Below are 19,009 nucleotides of genomic sequence, written 5' to 3'. Positions count from 1 at the left end.
TAGAAAATATAAAGAACTACAACTCAATAATAAAAATACAAACAACCCAATTTAAAAATGGGCATACGAATCTGAATAGTCAGTTCTTCGAAGTAGATACACAAATGGCTAAAAGCTCTTGAACATCATTAGCCATCAGGGACATGCAAATCGAAACCACAATGAGTTACCACCTCACACCCACTAGGATGGTTGTAATAAAAAAGACAGACAATGACAATTGTTGGCAAGGATTTGAAGAAACTAAAACCTCATATACTGCTCTTGGGAGTATGAAATGGCAAAGCTGCTTTGGAAAACAGTTTGGCAGTTTCTCAAAATGTTAAACAGTTATCTCATGATTCAGCAACTCCACTCCTAGGTATACATCCAAGAGAAATGGAAATGTGTCCGCACCAAAACTTGTAACAAATACCCATGGCCGCATCATCCACAATAGCCAAAAGGTAGCAATAAGCCAAACGTCCATTAGGGGACGAATGGAGAAACAAAATGTACAATATGTGTACAATGGAATATTATTCAGCCATAAAAAGGAATTAAAACCCTAATTCATGATACAATATGGACGAACTGTGAAAACATTACACAAAGTGAAAAAAGCCAGACACAAAAGGCCACACATTATATCACTCCATTTATATAAAATGTCCCGAATAGGCAAATCCAGGAACAGAAAATAGATTGGTGGTTGCCAGGGGCTGGAGAGAAAGGGGAATGGGGAGTAACTATTCATGAGCATGGTTTCTTTTTGAGGTGATCACTATGTTAGATAGCAGTGATAGCCACACAACTTTGTGCCTATACTAAAATCTACTGAATAACGTACTTTCAATGGGTGAACTGTGTGGTATGTGAGTTACAGCTCAATAAAGCTGTTAGGGCTCAGGGATGCAACAATAGGATGTAGCTCAAAAGAATTTCTTCCAAGCAGAAATCTAGCCACAAAAAAGCATCTCCAGTCAGAGTCTCCAGCACTGAGAACTGAGGGCATTGCAGAAACAGTTTCCAGATGTTTCCACAAAGGCCTCTGGGCCAAGGCATAGAATTGGGGGGGGGGGGGGAGGGGGTCTCTGTGTCCTTTTGTGCCTTTTGGTTTCCAGCTCTCTCTGAGCAGTCATGGGGTCGGCACTGGGGAAGGCAGCCTAAGCTGTGGGCAGCCTGCCATGTGGACCAGGTACAGGCCACAGGCCATAAGGTACACAAATGGCTAAAAAGCACAGTCCCAGGAGACAAATATGACAGGAACCTAGTCTCTGAAAAGTACAGAGGTGTCCCCATAGGAGCAGCCCCCACCCTGTCACCATGCACCAGAGCAGGCTCACCTGGCGCCAGGACGACAGGCTCCGGCTCCCCCCGGTTTCCATAGTAGCAGATGACATCTCCCTTTTCTGTGCTGTGAATACGAGAGCAGAGAGGGTCAGACGGGGGCTATGGATCGTCTTGACCTCTCACTACCCTACAATCTCCACAGCCCCAATCCCAGTGACCCTGCCAGCACCGGGACAGTGGCTCCAGCACCGCTGCAGCCAGGACAAGGGCTATTCAGGGCCCCAGTCTCTCAGGGAACTTGCAGGCAGGGTCATCGAGACCCCTGGTTCCCAACTCCTGGCTAACCACAGGGACCACTGGCCTGGGAGCGGTAGCATCTAGAAGACCCCACTGCCTCACTGGATGACCCACTGCATGGGCACTCGGAGGCCAAAGAGCAGTGACAAGTGCAGGGAGCTGAGCCCCGCACTCATGAACGCCGGTGCCCTCTGTAAGGCCGGCGCCCCAGCCCCACAGCTCACCTCTGAGCACCTCTGCACTGGACAGGGTGCCCCAGGGCGATAGTGGCTTCGAACAAAGCACCAAAGACCACATCTTCCTCCTTTCATATGCTGAGTGTGCATTTAAAAATAGTTTAAAATGCTCCAGAACTGAATGCGTTCCAGTTCCAAAATACCATAGTAAATCTTTCTGCTAAAACCTGGAATGCCTTTTCTGCAAACTGAAGAGGGACATTTTCTGGCCTGTGAGCCACCTTCCTGGTGGAATGCTAGACGTGGAGACCCGAACCTTCGGGATAAACAAACGTAGAGGAAATGCTGGCCAAGGAGTGCTGGGGAGTCCCACTGGCCAGCCCCATGCCAGCCCATCCCTCCTGCTCAATGCCACCCGACAGGCAGGACCCCTGACCCCCAAGTGGCTTCCCATTCTGCTCACATTATTCCTCCCCACAGACCTTGACCCTTTTCTTAAGACGTCTAGGTAATGACTTCAGAGATTTTATTTACAGGCAAAAATCTGGAAAGCATGAAGACCTGCGGGAGTGCCATGCTTGGTTAGGCGGAGGGGGTCTCACACAGGGACAGGCAGTGATGGGGACGAGGCTCTCTTCTTGGCCTTGATACCCTCCTGGCACCCACCACCAGGGCTGCTGGCTGAACTCCGACTCCCTGTACCCTGGCTCCCTCTGACCTCTGACCCCTCTATGCCCGGCCTGTCCTGGCACGCTCCTCGGGCATAACCCTCTGGGTTCTCCTGGCCACCACCTGGCTGTGTCCCTAGGAGCCAGGACAGCTGCTCGGGCTCTGAGGGGCCTGAGCCCCCCCCCCGCCAGCAGAAGCACCTGCCCTTGTGTGCATCCACTCAGAGCACGAGCCTTGCATCCTCAGCCACTCGGCACAGCTGCTGAGCACCAAGTACTGCTGGTGTCGCAGCTGAGGGGCTGGGCTCCCGAGCCAGGTCAGACACACACAGAATGACTAACAAAGTGATCACTGAGCTGACATGGAGGCTCCCCTTCCGGGAGCTGCTGAAGGTGTGAGCAGGCCAAAGCAGGGGAGAGAGGGGCTCCAGGCGGCAAGGGCCAGTGCCAACACCAGCCTGGACCCTTGGCCCTCCTCCCAGGGGCACTGCATCCTCTGGACTGATGCATGTGTCTGCGAGGCGGGGCATGGGCCCAGCAAACCACACGGCAGGCCTGGGGCTCCCAGGCCAGGAAAGAGGCCTTGGACCTGCCCTTGTGGAAGGATGCTAGGTCAGAACAGGTATATGTTCTGATATATCCACCAACTTCTGGGGCTTTGGAGGGGGACAGAACGAGAACACAGAGAGAGCAGGGAAGGGCAGGAGAAAGGGAGGGCAGGAGATACTGACTTCACTGAGGGGCAAAAGACACAGAAGTGCCCACACCCTGCAGGCAAAAGACCCTGCAGTTCCCACACCCTTATCTCTAACTGACACTTCATGTGGGCGGGAGCCCAGCACAGCCAGCCCGCCCTGGTGGGCGATGCAGGCTGCTCCTGCCAACACCTGAATCGACCAGCTACTCTTCAAGGCCCTCAGGTAGCAGAGGGTGAACACCCAGCCAGGCCCTCTCTACACTGTCCTCTTCGTGGCCACAGCACTGCTGCTCTCCTATCCAGCACATTCTTCCACACACACTGAAACTGCCAACAGCATCAGCTCATCTGTCTAAAGACAGACCAGACAGGAGCTTGGTACCCAGCCTACAGACTCCTGCAGCCCCCTTGCTCCTGCCCACTAGTGTCTGGGTGATGGTGCAGGGCACAGGCTCTGGGGTCCCCCCCGCCCCGCCCCAGGACACAAGGGTGCCACATGTCTCCATGTCTCCCACTAACTGGAGCCAAGCACCAACAATCACTTCATCTTGGGGCTCAGTGTCTGCAGTGGGAGGTCGACCACACTGGTGCCAAAAGCAGTGCCTATGCAGCTGGTGCCTGAGCTGGTGTGGGGCAGAAGCCAGGGTTCAGGCCCAGGCGCTGGAGAAATAAACACACACTGAGAAGCCAGGCGATGACCCAGTGGCAACCAGCCTCAACTGGAAACAAGCGGTGCTCCCTCCTAGCCTGGTGCACAATAGATGGGATGCAATTGCTGTCTCCAGGGGTATCAGTACCCCAGCACAGCACCAGGGGACCCCAGCTCCACCTCGCACGTCTAGTGGTCATGGCCAGGAAACCTGCCCGTCTGAGCTCAGCTGCATCAGACACACAGGTGGCTGTGATATGCTGAGCATTGCATGTGAGAAGCTCAGCGTGCGGCCATCCAGGTAACCACTGTCTGCTGCTACAGCTATCAGCCCCCTGCTGCACCTCTCGGTGTGCCCCACATGGGCCTGGCAAGGCTCCAACTGCCACTTCCCCACAGGGCTCGAGCCCTCTGCAGGGTTCCAGCAACCTGACTCCTCAATCTCAGAGCCCTGAGCTTCTCCCAGAACCTAAGATGAACCATCCTGCCTGCTCAGACCTAGCTCTCTGAAGATGCCACTGTGGGCCCCAGCACTGAGTAGCACTCAACCACCACAGGGTCCCAGAGCACTCCAGGAACACGGCCAGTTGTGTTTGCACCTTCCTTCTCCAACCTGGAGCATCTGTGCCCACCAGCAAGCAGGGCAAGTGAGGCATGGCTCAAAAACCGGGGACTCCGTGGCCACAGGTATGGTGAGGGGCCTGGGGGGCGGCGGGGCCGGTGTGGGCAAGGGGCGCACCCTGTGCTAGGACAGCAGCCCTGCAGTCATGCTCTAGCTCTCACAGAGGGACCCAATAGCACTTACATGGTCACAGGAAGCCCCCCCCTTCAAAGATCTGCTTCCTGAGTCCCCACAACAGTGGGTCTGGGAGGGGCTCGGCTCTTGGGATGCTCACCAAGCCCACGAGGAGCCATGCCTCTGGAGAGGCTGCCACCTAAGCTGAGTGGCGAGGCAGGAAGCCCACTTCCTGCTGAGCCCATGACCCAGGCCTGGAGTAGCACTCCATGAGCTGCCGTCCCTCCTCTAGTTAGACCCACCTCAGGTCGGCTGCTATGAGGTTGAAGCCGTTGTACAGGTGGCCCTCTGCGGAGACTTTCTTCAGGTAGGTCAAGCTGTCCACGTCTGTGGTCAGAAAGTGGGCCACAAGTTCACCTGTGAGCAGGGGACAGACACCCATGGCCGAGGCAGTAGGCTTAGCCCCTCTCCCTGAGAGACTGATGGTCCTGCTTGGGCTGGCCATCTCATTGATCTGGCAGCCAAAAAGATCTGCGTCAAGAACTATGTTTTTGTTGGCTTTAAAATTGTTTTCCTCCATTGTGTCCCCATATAGAAGTCCAGCATGAGGGAAAAAGTCTTCAGTAGAGACAATGTGTGTCTATGGAGCTGTCTTCCCAGGGGCATCTGCAAACATTAAACAGGTGGGAGACAATGACACAACAGTCAGGACTGACACTTTGGCCAGGGGACAAGTATGGAGCGTGTTCCCTGAGAGCAGTGAAAGGTCTGTGCAGGTGGGTGTCATTTGGGCCAAGCTGAGGGTGGTTTCCACGATGAGACTGCGGAGCCCAGGAAAAAGCCCACCCCACTTCCCCATTTCAGCTCCTCCTCGTCTCTCTGCAGGTGCCCGAGGAAGGGCCTGCCCAAGGCCCCTCCCCCAGACCAGCCCCCAGCCACACCCCTGAGGCCCTGCTGCCGTATCCCCCTAAGCCAGCCCCTAGCCCCATCCCGCGGTACCTCGGCCCCTGGCGTCCCGGTCTAGCCGCGGCTGCAGGTAGTTGGTGAGGGCCGCCAGCTTCCCGCGTGTACTGATGCCCAGCCACGTGCCTCCTTCCCTGCCTTCCTCCATGTCAAGCCCTGGAGGACACCAGCATCACCACCAGAAGTGCCCACTGCGCAGGCACCAGCCCCACCCTGTCCCATTCTGGGGAGCCACACTTCAGCCCCACAGCTCTGGCTGTGGAACAGGGGCTCTGACTCCACAGGGTGCGTAGCCCCTGGGGCCCACTGGACACGTGGGAAATGCCCTCCCTGTGCCCCGCCCCACAGGACAACTGACACAGGCAGAACCATCCTGCGGCTTGGGTCAGCACTGGCTGGGAGCACAGCGCCAGCTCTGTTGTGAGGAACCTCGTCCTGGTCTGGTGCAGGCACTGGCTGCCCTCCCTGTATGGAATGCATGGGCCCTCGCATTGGGCGCTTCACTAGGAGCCCAGTGCCCACCAGGAAGTCCCATCCTTAGAGCAGAGATTCTTCCGCGGTCAATGCTACACATTCCACCCGGCTCCACCATAGGTTCAGCCAGGCCCTTAAAGCCACAGGAAAGTGTCTTCCTAGACTAGAGTCATTTTACTTGAAGATTGGGATTAAAATGGCTAACTCATTAAAATGTTATTTTTATTACAATGAAAGCAACAAAAGCTGTAAAGATCAAAAAGAAAGAAGTAAAACTGTCTTTCTTTGTAGATGACAGGATTATATGTGAAGAAAATCCAAAAGGAATCTACCCAGCCCCCCAAAAATCTACTAGCACTAAGTAAATACTAGCAAGAACTGGAAAATGAAAATTTAAATATACCATTTACAACAGCGCTACATGATTTTTTTAATACTTAGAAAAACATTTAAGGAAAAATGTGTAACACCTAAAGACTGAAAAACACAGAGCAGTACTGCAAGAACTCGAGCAGAACTACTTACGTGAGAGATATGCCCTGTTCAGCCACCAGAAGATTCGATATTGTTAAGATGACAATTCTCCCCAAATGACCAAAGAGTCAACACAATCCCAACCAAAATCCCAGCAGGCTTTTTGTTTTATAGAAATTAACAAACTGACTCTAAAATGTATATGTATATACAAAGGGACAAGGATGGCCAAAGCAGTCCTGAAAAAGAACAAAGCTGGAGCACTTACACTGCTTGATTTCAACACTTGGTAAAAAGCTGCAGTAATCGAACAGTGTGGCATTGGCATTGAGACAGACAAACAGATCAATGAAACACAAGACAGTCATAATAGACCCTCGCCCACATACATGTGTTCACCTGATTTTCAACCAAGTTGTCAGAGTAATGCAATAGGCAAAAGACTATTCAGTAAATGATGCAATAGGCAAAAGACTATTCAGTAAATGACAACTGGAGAAATGGGAAGGTATGTTTTTCAACCACTATCTCACACCATGTACAAAAATTAATGTGAAATAAATCATAGACCTAACCATAAAACCCCAAATCAGAAGGCTTCTAGAAGCAAACAGAGGAAAATATCTTTATGACCTCAGGGAAGGCAAAGACAAACAGAACAAACCATAAAAGGAAAGAGTAGATAAACTGCACCTCATTTAAATAAAATATTGTGCTTACCAAAACATCATTAAGAAAATGAGTAGGCAAAAAAAAAAAAAAAATGAGTAGGCAATACATTTATCCAACAAAGCACTCATATCCAGAACACACAAAGTACTACAAATCAACAATTAAAAAATGAATGAAACTTCTACAATCCAGCCAATCAACAAGGACCAAATTTACCCTCATGTATAAAACAACCAAAAAATAAACTAATGACATGAAACCAGTGGAGTTCAGCAGGCTCCCTGGCTGAGGAGAGGGGCTGAGAGTCTGGGGAGACCAAGGCAGCCAGAGTTCTTGGGACAAAAGACCAGAGAGAAGACAGCACACAGAGAACCATGGACATCTGCTCAGTGCATGTGTGTGAGGAAACTACCCAAAGGCCGGCAAAGAACCACCCAGGAGGATCAGAGGGGACGGTGCTCACACAGGGCCAGGAACAGTGCCTGTTCCCAGAAGACAGCCTGGAAAACCTCAAGATTCCGGGGACACTGGGAAGAATAGAAAGAAGGATCTTGCCTCAGTATAGGGAATAATCAGCTTTGTTCTGGGCACTGCTTCAGACCTAGCACCTAACAAATATAAAAAGTGAGACCCAAAACTGTTTCTGAGTAACTTACCTGTGTCCCAGAACAAAGCTCAAGAATATTTATAGGTTACAAAAATATTTAACCCCAACAAGATAAAATCCACAAATGTCTGGCATCCCATCAAAACTTACCAGGCATTCAAAGAAGCAAGAAAACATCCTCACCCTCTAAGAGGAGTTCAATCAATCCATTAAAACTGATCTGGAACTGACACAGATGTCAGAATTTGCAGATAAGAACATGCAAACAGTCATTAAAACTGTATTCTATATGCTAAAAAAGTTAAGTAGAGACAAGTAAGACATAAAAATTGAATTTCTAGAGATTCAATTCAAAAACTACAAAGTGTCAGATGAAAAATATACAGGATGGGATTGAAGGCAGATTAGATACTGTAGAAGAAAGGTTAGTGAATTTGAGGATATGGCAAATAAACCACCTAAATACCTAAATAAAGCAGAGACAAAAGAAGGTGTGTTTTTTTGTTGTTTTTTTTTTAATGAATCGAGCATCATCGAAATGTGGGACAACCTCAGGTAAACTAATATATGTTTGGAGGCAGAAAGAGCAAAAGAGATTGAGAAGAGAGCAGGAGACAGAAAAAAATATTTGAAGACATAATATCTAAATTTGTCCTAATTTCTAACAAGTTCCCAAGTAATGCTGATGCTACGGGCTCAAGGATCACGCTTGGAGAAACACTCATCTACAATCCTGCACACAATCTGCCGATGCCAGACAGTGGGAGGATGTGGACCTTGATGTCTCTGGCCCTAAGCCAGGAACCGTGGCTGCTGGGCCCAGTCGGCACTGTGGTGACCCCCTACCACTAGGCAGACACCTGTAGCAGCATGCCCAGGGCCTCCTCCAAATCACTACAAAGGGTGAACAGTTCCGAGTGGCTGGAACTCCCCAGCGGGACTGGTGCTGATTCACGGGCAGGGTGCAGGTCTGGGTACCGGGGTAGAATGGAGTCGAAGTGACCAGGATGGCCAGGGGTCCAGGCAGGCTAACCCTTCATCTGAGCCTCTGTGTCTTCACCTACAAAAAGCCTCGAGAGGTGCCTCCTGCTCCAATTCCCCAGGGTATCAGCCTCTCACCACGCATCCCATGCGTCCCGACCAGCCTCCCCTATCAATACACACACACACACACACACACACACGTTAGCCTCCATTTCTGCCTGGCAGCTGCAACACACACTGCCTGCTCCATCTCATGACCCCTTCTGTTCCATCCTAGCCCAGGATAGCCTGGATGGTCATGGCTGTGCCTACAGGCTCCCCTCAGCCCTCCTGTCATGGCCTCACAGGGAGAGAGCTATGGTCAATCCAGCCACACACACACACACACACACACACACACACACACACAACCCCCCCTAGGGTTACTGTACTGCTGTGCCTAAAGTTACAAAGCAAGGGTCTCCTTGCCAGCCTCACTTCATGCTCCTGTCTGCAAGTCTAGACATTTCCAAGGTCTCCTGTGTAGTTTCTGATAAAGCCAAGACACAGCAAGAGACCCAGCCTCTTCTCCCTCTTGCACTCAGCCATCCTGAGGTCCCCACTCACAGCCTCTCAGTAGCTTTCCCCACTGCCTCCCAGGACGGTGCCCTGCCCTGGTCTCCCTCCTCTTGCCCTCCCACAGAATACCAGGACGATCCAGTTTCAGCAGTGTTTTCCTCACAATACTGCCCAACCACAGTCTACATTAGACGCCTTCTGTGGAAGCTCCACAGCCGAGCATTTAGACCCTGCAGGCAGAACATGGCAAACACAGCCTCCTTGGACCCACATGGCCACATGCCCAGCACACTGGGCACCCCATCAGCTCTGCCAGGCTCCCTGTGTGTGCCCGGTACCTGGCTCACAGGCAGAGGGACTCCTGACCTGGCCAATACCTGTCTACGTGCCCTCCAAGTAGACCCCGGCCCATCCTGTGGGCAAGAACTGCTCCCTGTCCCAGGAGCTCAGGGAGGCGGCTGGCTGGGTGGACAGGGGACCCGGCTGTCACCTCCACTTCTGCCACCACGGAAACTCTTCGTCAAGTTTCCACCTGAAGATGCCCCAACCAAACCTCTGCTCCCCAAATTCAGATCAGCTCTCCCTGGAGCAAGGGGCGCTTGTGCGTAAACAGAAACGTGTGCAGACATAAACACACGTATACACACACCTACAACTCTGGTGCTGCAGAGTGATCAAGCAGGACTTCACCTCACACCAACCCAACCGTGTGCCACAGGGAAAGGGTGGATCCTAAAATCCTTGCTTCTACTTCTTCAGGGGATCCACGGCACATGAAGCCACGTGGATGGTGCTGGGTGGACCGTGTTAGGGCTGGTCAACCCAGCGCTGGGCCCAGATTGTGACTTTGCAGCCCGCCCCACGAGACTCAGCAGTGTCCTCTCATTCATTCTGAATTTACACGGGGAGGCAGCATCCATAAGAGTTAGAACCACCTGGGGCTCACACTTCCTGGCGTGGGGCTCACACGCCATGGCCACTCACAGCAAGGGAAGACTTACCGCTGAGGATCTCATTGTTGTTCCCCCAGAAGTCTGCTAACTTGGATGGTCTGTGGTAGAATTCATCTCTGTTGGCTGCCAGGATGAGCCTGAAGGAGAAAGCATGACTGCAACTCTTAGGTGAAACAGAAAAGCCATGTTGTTTCCTCTCTACTTAACAAAGAAAATTTGCCTCAGTAACAACATGGGCAAGTTCCAAAGAAAACAGGAACGTGCATGGGACAAAGGTCTGTGGCAGCTCCAGGCGGGTGGGTTCCTGGGGAGCCTGTGGCCAGGACTGTACCCCAGGGACCTCCAGAGCAAATAAGCAGAAGATAGGCAAAGATGTGTGTCCACACTGTTCAGGCCCACTGAACAAACTGGCGAGTGAGACCAGGCGCCAGGCAGGTGAGAGCCCTGAGCGGCTGGCACCAAGCAAGTCCCAGACAGCCAGGAAGCAGGGAGGTGCCACTCCTTCTGTCCATCTGTCCCTTCCCCTGAGGATATACCAGCGAGTGTCCCGGAAGTGTAAGTACACCCACAAGAGCGGCTTGGAGTTGCGTGGGACCCCAGCAGCACACAGGGTCTCCAAGGGCTGCTGTCCTGAGTTTGGAGTGTTTGGGGGAGGGAATGGGTGAGAGCTTCTCTGTGTTTCACTAGATTTTTTCATTACAAATCAAACAAGTGTTTCTTTGGCAATTAGAAAACATATCACAGTTTTCAGAGCCCTGGCTTAGAGGTAAGAAATCGATGTTTCCAATTGGCTTTGCCGTTTAAATAAGAATCTAGATGGTGTGCCGGCCTGGTGGTTGGAGCGCAGTGCTCCTAACCGAGGTCGCCAGTTCGATTCCCACATGGGCCAGTGAGCTGCGCCCTCTACAGCTAAGATTGTGAACAATGGCTCTTCCTGGAGCTGGGCTGCCTTGAGCAGCCAGAGGTTGGCATGAGCTGCCGTGGGCTGCCGTGTGCTGCCATGAGTGGCCGGTAGCCAGAATGAGTGACCGGCAACCAGCAAGAGCTGCTGTGAGCTGCTGTGAGGGGCCGACCGATGACTAGCGACTGAGCTCCTCAGCCGGGGGGAGCACAAGGCTCGTAACACCAGCATGGGCAGGGAGCTGTGTCCTACACAACTAGACTGAGAAACAAGGGCTTGAACCGGAGTGGGGGGGGGCGGACAAAAGGGGGGGAGAATATAGATGGTGACTGAGAGGGACACCTCTGAGACTAACAAGTGACCACTGGAGGACCCTCTGAGCACGACACGTGGGTGCACAGGTGAACAGAAGACAATGGATCAGGGACTAGAACTTGGCAGCCTGCGGTAACTCTGGGTGTGAAACCGAATTAATCTAGTCAGTGGTCAGGACCGAAAAAATCTTCAAAAATAATTTTTGTATTGTCTTATTGGTTTTACGAACATTTGCTCAGGGCACAATGTGAATTAATAAAGATGTTCATAAAACTGAAAATGAAACCAGTGCTGGGCCATGGAAGTGTTTGCACCTCATGCACGTGGCATGTGACCCCCGCCCCCACCCTGCACCTCTCTACGTAGCCCCGGCCACCAGTGCCAGCACAGCCAGGCACTGTGCATGGCCATGGAACCCTCGGGTCTGCCCTGCAAGCCTCACCACTTTTGAGATGCCCATTTGGCCAACAGCCACTGTCTATCCCCTCTGCGCAGCTGGCTCCAAGGGCTGTGCCAGGCCTCAGGGACGTGCACCCAAGAGGGAAAGGTCCCCGTTCCTGATAAAAGCCCCAGCCATTCACAGAATGATCCTCTGCAGCTTCAGCTGCCAAGCTCCAACCTGGACCCCAGCCTTGGGTGGAGATGGATGACCTGAGGGAGAGGCCAGCTGGGCTCTGACCCTTGCCTCCCACCACACCTACTCTGTCCCTTCTGGGACCCAGCCCCGGATCTGTCCTGGCTGGCCTTGCTCCCACAGGCTGCCTGAGCGGGCCATCCTGGTGGAAGGTGCCCCATCCAGCATGGCCTGGACAGCAGTCTGGAGAAGGGAGCGTGTCACATCCCTGTGTGGGGGGAAGACTCCGCAGCTGTAGAGGGGATGCAGCAAGGGCCAGGCCCCCCACCAACCCCCGTGGGTGGCGGTCGTTTCGTGTGGTCAGGATCAAGAACCCAAAACGAGGCTGGTGCTGTCAGCTCCGGCTGATCCTTATGCAAGGCTCCAGAGAAGGAAAAATTAGGGAAAGAAAAAAAAAAGCTGATTGAGCAGAACCTTCTGTCCTACGATTTTCAACTGCCTATTTTTAAAACAGGGAGCAGTTACATGTGCTTGTTAATAACCAGGAGCATTAATTTCTGGGTTATTTTTGTCAAAGGAGTCACTAGCTGAATTTCGTGGTTTGCGGGGATTTCCTTAAATTGTAATTCAGAGACATGCAGGTGTGATGAGCACCCACCTCGAGGCTCCAAGTAAGAGAAGTATTCCCTCAGTCACCACTTCCGGGACCGCAGTGCCAATACAGGTCCATCTGTGCTACTGTGCCCAGAGGCAGGGAACTTGGTCACCAAACAGTTGGGGTTCTGAGGACAGTGAGTCCCTCATGGCTTTGTTTTGTTCTAATGATTGAAACCACTAACTAATTATTCAGGACCAACAGGCACTCCTCACCCACTGCTGAGGGTAGGTCTGTGCACTGTCTAGGGAGGGTGGGTCTGCGAGCTCACAGTTCACTTTGTACATCTGGTGAGGTATGACTTTTTCTTCAAAGAGCACATATCCCTTTGCAATCAAGGAAATAACATCAACGGAATCCCATCAGAACACAGGTGCCTCTACAGAGCATGGCAAGGTCACTGGAATCCCAGGGCAAAGCTGCAGCCAGCATGGAAAACTTCTAAATCAGCATCTCACAGGCCACTAATGTAAGTCTACCTACTAGGCTCTTTGCCAGAGCACCACAGATAGTCATACTAAAATTAAAAACAAAAGCAAAACCAACAGGCACCCAGACTGTATTCACACTGGGTAACTGCCACTTGAGGCTCCAAGTGTCGGGCAATAATGGGCGCGGAAGGCAGAGGCTAGAGCAACCTAGGAGATCACACCCCTGGGCAGGAGCCATGACGAACTGTGTCCACGGTGACCCCAGGAGGGAATGACACCCGAGGAGCCCATATGTGGGTGGGCGGCATGCAACCTAGCAGGCAGACCTCACCTGTACGAGGGCCAGCCCAGCACCCAGAAGACAGACAGGGAGGCCTGAGAGAGCCAGTGGGTAGGCAGCAGTGACATGTGACACGGGGGCTGCCACCTCTGAAGGGATGGGCACCCCCAATAGGGACAGCATCAGGGTGGCAACAAGAGAGGTGGGGCGTGCAGACCTCGGGGTCTGAGACAACTTGGCCCAGCACGAGGCTTGGAGTTTCTCTGCAGGGGTCATGCTCACATTCACTCCCTGGGCAGGCACTGAGCTGGCTGCCCTCCCCTCACCCCCAATACGGGCGACTCAGACAGTGAGTGGACTGCTAAGTCTGGGCATGAACAGACCACAAGACGCATGCTCTGAGTGGTCCAGGCTTTCTCCTGTGGGAAAGAGACGACAGGATGTTCGAACACAGCCAGAGAGAGGAAGAGATGCTTCAGGAACCATGCTTCAGGCCAGCAAAGCAGCAGGATGGGTAACCCTGAACATCACGGGCCATCCTGGGCAGGGCCCCTTCCAAGGAACAAACTACTGGGAAGCTAGAAAACATATTCCTGTAAGATCAGCATCGGTAAAAGGCAGAGCCACAAGCAACACTGCCCCCAGCATCAAAAATGAAGATGTCACAGTCTCTTGTGCAGGCAGAGGTGATTTGTTTGAATCACATTTATATATACAGTAATGATGGCCACAGGGCCAACTGTAAAGGTCCTCTTTGCAATCATCTGACCTGGAGCAACACTGACTGCAGGGATGAGCTTAACCCACGAATACGAATAAGAACAGGGGTTATCGTTACCCTGAGGGGCAAGAGGCAGACTTGATACTGAGGGTGCTGGAGGGAGCACCCAGGGCCACAGGGGCCTCCTCACCGGTCGCAGCCATTGTGTGCCAGTTCTGTGGGCAGCAGGGTCCAAGTGGACGGTGGCCCTGGCACCGGGACCGCCTGGCTGGGAGGAGAGGACCTGATCTGGACAATGCACAATGACGACATAATGACACACGGTGAGGACACTCTCTGCCACCCAAGAGGGGACATGTGCTGACATGGCAAGGGGAGCCTATGACAGGGCCATCAAAAGACACTCGAAGAAATCAACTTGGCGTTTCCTCAAAAAGTCAAACACAGAACTGCCGTATCACCCAGCAATTCCACTCCTGGGTATACACCCAAAAGAACTGGAAGCAGGACTCGAACAGGTACTTGTGCACTAAAATTCACAGCAGCATTACTCCAAATCGCTAAGAGGTGGAAATAGCCCAAGTGTCTACTAGTGGAGGATGGATAAACAAATGTGGTCTATCCAGTCGATGCAATATGACTTACCTTACAAGGGAATGAAATGCTGACATGGATGAACCTTGAAGACGTCATGCTAAGTCAAATAAGCCAGTCACGAAAGGATAAACATTGTATGATTCCACCCATATGAGGTACCCCTAGTCAAGGTCGTAGAAACAGAAAGGAGAATGGTGGTTGCTAAGGGCTAGGGGGAGAGGGAATGGACCTTGTTATTTAATGGGGACAGTTTCGGTTTGGGAAGATAAGAGTTGTGGAGCTGGACGGTGGTGATGGTTGCGAAACAATGTGAGTGTGCTACGGAACTGGACATTCACAAATGATGAGAATGGCAAAATTTTATGTTATATGTACTTTAACACACACAGCCACACACTCCCATTGCTGACTTCTGCTGCGTTATAGCAGGAGTGGATGCCAAGGCCGGGGGCAGAGGCCGCCGCATCCTAGGCTGGGACAGCAAGGGCGGAGGTAGGAAGGAGCCCAAGGAAGGGGCGCTGGGGCAGGCCCTGCTGGCCCAGACAGCTCCTGGCAGCACTGGACAGCCACGGCCTCCTCTCCTCCATGCCAAGGGCCCTGGTGCGGGGCCTGCATCCCCATCGCTGCTCCCCACTCGTCTCCAGGCACTGGGAGGCCCTCCTCAGTCTCTAACCAGCCCAGGCCCGGCTCACCAGGCCGCTCCTCCCTGGGCATGCCGTGGTGTCCCTCCCATGGCAGCCCCACCCTGCTCCCCCGTCCTGCTCTCACATCACACACGGACAGAAGTGCGTACATGGAGAGCCTGCAGCCTGCCCGTTCTCATTGTCCCGACACCCCCTAGAACAGAAGCAGCCCCCAGAAGCCTCTCTGGCCCTCCTACGTGGTTGGGAAAACACTGAGCACATTCAGTCAGTCACCCGGAGGCGGCATATTTGGTCTTTGGCTTAGGGCTTCGGAAAACACTTGAGAGAAACACTAAGACTGTCTTGAATCACAACCTACAAGGAGTTAGCTGTTAGGAGGACAGGTCCTGGCAGTGACGCACAGGTTCTAAGCGAAAGCAAGAGACCCGTCCGTGCTCACCCTCCTCTCTCCTTCTTCCTTATTTTATTTTATTTGCAGGAGGTTGTAGATAACCTCAGGGAAGAGCATATCAAGTGGGGCTGTGGCTGAATCTGGGAGTAATAAGCATAGGCAGCCATGGACCTCGTGACTATCAGGCTGCATACCCTCATTTGAGAAATTCTTCACTTGTTGGGTGGAAAAGGAGTTGTTTTTTTGGTACACGGGAGTGCAAATGAGCATAGACAAGTGATATGAAAGCTCAGGAGCCAACGGGGTGGACCGTGCCAGTTATCCATTTATTACATCTCCGCCCCGATTCACACTCCATTGCCTGTTCTGTGATAAGGAAGCTGAACTTTGCAGCTGGTACCACGTGAAGTTGGGTCATTCGAGGGCGCTGGAGACACACTGGAGAGGAGAGGCCTCTTTTCCTGGCTCCTGTGTACTTTCTTAGGAGGCTTCCGCAGCCCACAGTAGTGAGCAGTGCCCAGTGCCAAGCACCTTCCCCCAGCACCCTCCCTGCAACAGCTGCCAGCACCCTTGAGGGCAGATTTCCAGCAAGTTCTGCCGGTGCAGCACCCCAGTGACTTCTCGGTCATCTAGGAGGCCACAGCTGCATCTTCCCAGCAAGGTCTGGATATCAGCCCAGGGCTGAGGGATGGGGCTCTGCCCTGGGCACCCCAATCCCATGAGTTAGTCATTCTGTATATTACACTTTCCCTGCTCGAATCACTGTGCCTGGGTCCTGTCCAGTGGCTGCACCCTGACTCAAACAGCTCACCCTCTCGGGGCCGCACAGGGTCAGCGCCCAGAGCCTGGCCTGACCCTGCTGCACCCTCTGCGGGAAGAAAACAGTGGACACTCCGCACCCTCCACTCTCTAGCCTGGAATGAGTTAATTCAGCCACTCAAACAGATAGCAGGTATTTGTATACTAATATTCCTAGTAGCATTATTCACAGTTTCGCTAAGAACAACCTACGTTAGTTAGGCAGCGTGTTGTCTGTGATTTTGCACAGTGACTCAAACCCAAAAAGCTGGTCGAAATAGTTCCAATCATTTCTGGCACAGATTTTAAAAGGATGGAAACTTTTCCCAGGCAACTGCACTAGAAGCAGTTTCAAATATCATTTTTGGTTGTGGGTTACATCTCAGACTCATTCTCTGGATAAATGTGGATAAATGCTGATGTGTTCCCCCCTGGGGTGCTCTGGGGAATGGAGGGGTGTCGTCCATATCCCAGTGTCATGAGGAGGAGGGAGTCAGTCCTCTCTCCCACTTCCTTCGCCTGATACCCAGCTGCCCCCACCCCCTCGCACCTTTACAAAGCCACCCAGACTTCTCTCTGGCAACATGAACCAGCCAGCCCAAGTGGGGCTCTCGCTCACTGTCACCTCAATTCTGCTTCCCCCTGGTCCCCCATCAGAGCCCATCGGGCTGTGCCCTTGCCTGGACCCACTTCACTCCTCTGTCCTGCTCACACAGCCACCTTACAGGCTGAATCTCACCATCTTTGTACATCGACTCAGGGTCTTTACCACTGACAGGTATTCCCTCCAGTGCCCCACGCTGAGCGATCACTGTCTGAGAGGACAGGCCAGGCCTGTGCAGCTTGGCCCAGGCCACCCTCCCCTCGGCCTGCAGGTAGCAGCCACACGCCCCTCCTGCTCACAGCTCCTACATGGGCACTGAGGACCGTGGGACACCTGAGATTGAGCAGACACAGAGCAAGGGGGTTACCTGTATGCATTTTTGGAAACGGGGCGAGGATCAAACTTAAAGAAGATGATGCACATGGTCCCGGAGGGTGGCTTTGTTCACACAGGGTCCCACGGTCTGCAGGAAAAGGAAAAAAAAGAGTTAAGTAAACAGCAGACAACAGAACCACCTTCCCTGAACCTGCAATGCTCCCTCATCCAGGTTAGAACCACCCCTGAGAAGCCGGACCCTCACTGGAAATGCCATAACCACGTGCCTAAGACCATGACGCTCGCCAGCACCACACAACCATCCCCTTAAACATATACACTCGTGGGTCAGCACCGCCCTGACGCGCACTGTGTTCCCTGGCCCTGGACACACGCATGGGGTGGTGAGTGGGCGCTGGAGGGGGAGACAGCAGCAAGAGCAAAACCCATGGGCACCGGGGGGCAAGCCGGCCCTCAGCCGTCCAGGAGACTCTTCGGCTTGCTCCATGCCCCCCACCCCAACTGCCCGTTCCTTCGCCTGGCAACAGCACCAATTCCAACATCAGCCCTCATGGCAGGGTCGCATCACGTCCCACCGACCTGGGAACGCTCTGTAGCAGTGTCTACAGCAGGCCCTCAGCACGTGCCCTCCACCCTCAACAGCCCAGGAGACCCAGAGAGCCCTGCACACTCCGTCGGCAAGGGACACAGGCAAAGTCCCCGTGCCAGTGACATGGACACACGCCCAGTGCTGCTGAGGGAGAACTCGGTGTGCAGCTCCTCCCACACACAGGCCCCTCGCCCAGCGACTCTGGGGCCAGCAGGTCTTTTCCCACAAACGAGCTGAGAACTGAGATGAGATCCCAAGGCCACCAACCCTGGACAAGGTGACTGTGAGGGTCTCTAGTCCTGCACGCGTGCGACAAGCTAAGGACATTGCTCCAGTGCAGAACCAGGGCCTACAGCCAGGAAACAGGAAGCACGGGCTGTGTAGGTTCTGAGGGGTGCCAAGACGTCCCTCAAAGAAAGAGCCTGATGAGCAAGGGGGGAAGATGTGTTCACTGTATGTGCACATATGCGAGGCCATTGGGTCTGTGCGCACGTGTAAGTGCATGGATACGTCTGCCCGTGTGCTTGCGTGTACACATGTGCACTTATGCAAGTGTCTGTGTGCACGTGTGTCTGGGGGAGACCACTGAGCTGTAAGCACCCTTGCCTGCCTGGGGCACCATGGGATTTGAGAGGGTCCATGCAGTGGCCTGTCCCAGGATGGTGTCTGCTAGAGCAAGGCCTGGACTCCACTCAGGGGGCACATGTGTAAAGCAGGTCTGTGAGTCAGGTCCTTGCTGGGGGAAGAGCAGGGGCCAGATTCCCGGCCCTAGCCCATCCTCACTCCAGGCCTCAACACAAGGCCTCCATGGCTACTCTGCCACTGCTGCCCCTCTGCCTTAGGTCTCAGAGTGGCCACACAGGGGAGGGGCCACCTGCTGCTCAGCACACGAGCACAGTCCCCCTGCAGGCATGTGGGCAGCAGGCGTGGGCCACGTAGGGCTCCAGCTCACTGCCTCAGGCCTGGGTCCCCATCATCCACACAACACAGTTC

At 53.2% G+C, this 19,009-nt stretch overlaps 1 protein-coding gene across 5 annotated transcripts in view; it reads right to left on the bottom strand.

Moving 5' to 3' along the window:
- The window catches only part of TANGO2 (transport and golgi organization 2 homolog), a 35,220-nt gene that overhangs the window by 6,146 nt on the left and 10,065 nt on the right, over window positions 1-19,009 (bottom strand). For 3 of the 5 annotated variants that reach the window (XM_081036863.1, XM_081036867.1, XM_081036864.1), the window contains 5 exons: window positions 17,459-17,554; window positions 10,229-10,317; window positions 5,495-5,614; window positions 4,798-4,912; window positions 1,326-1,396 (listed from right to left, as the gene is read on the bottom strand). In XM_081036863.1, coding sequence (XP_080892989.1) covers window positions 1,326-1,396; window positions 4,798-4,912; window positions 5,495-5,614; window positions 10,229-10,317; window positions 17,459-17,514 — 451 coding nt within the window. In that variant the 5' untranslated portion in view covers window positions 17,515-17,554. The remainder of the gene's footprint in view (window positions 1-1,325; window positions 1,397-4,797; window positions 4,913-5,494; window positions 5,615-10,228; window positions 10,318-17,458; window positions 17,555-19,009) is intronic. The other 2 variants (XM_081036865.1, XM_081036866.1) reach the window with 1 other exon arrangement.

This window comes from Rhinolophus hipposideros, assembly GCF_964194185.1.
Source record: "Rhinolophus hipposideros genome assembly, chromosome: 24".
Classification (NCBI taxonomy): Eukaryota; Metazoa; Chordata; class Mammalia; order Chiroptera; family Rhinolophidae; genus Rhinolophus; species Rhinolophus hipposideros.
This window is presented reverse-complemented; position numbering and strand designations above follow the sequence as displayed.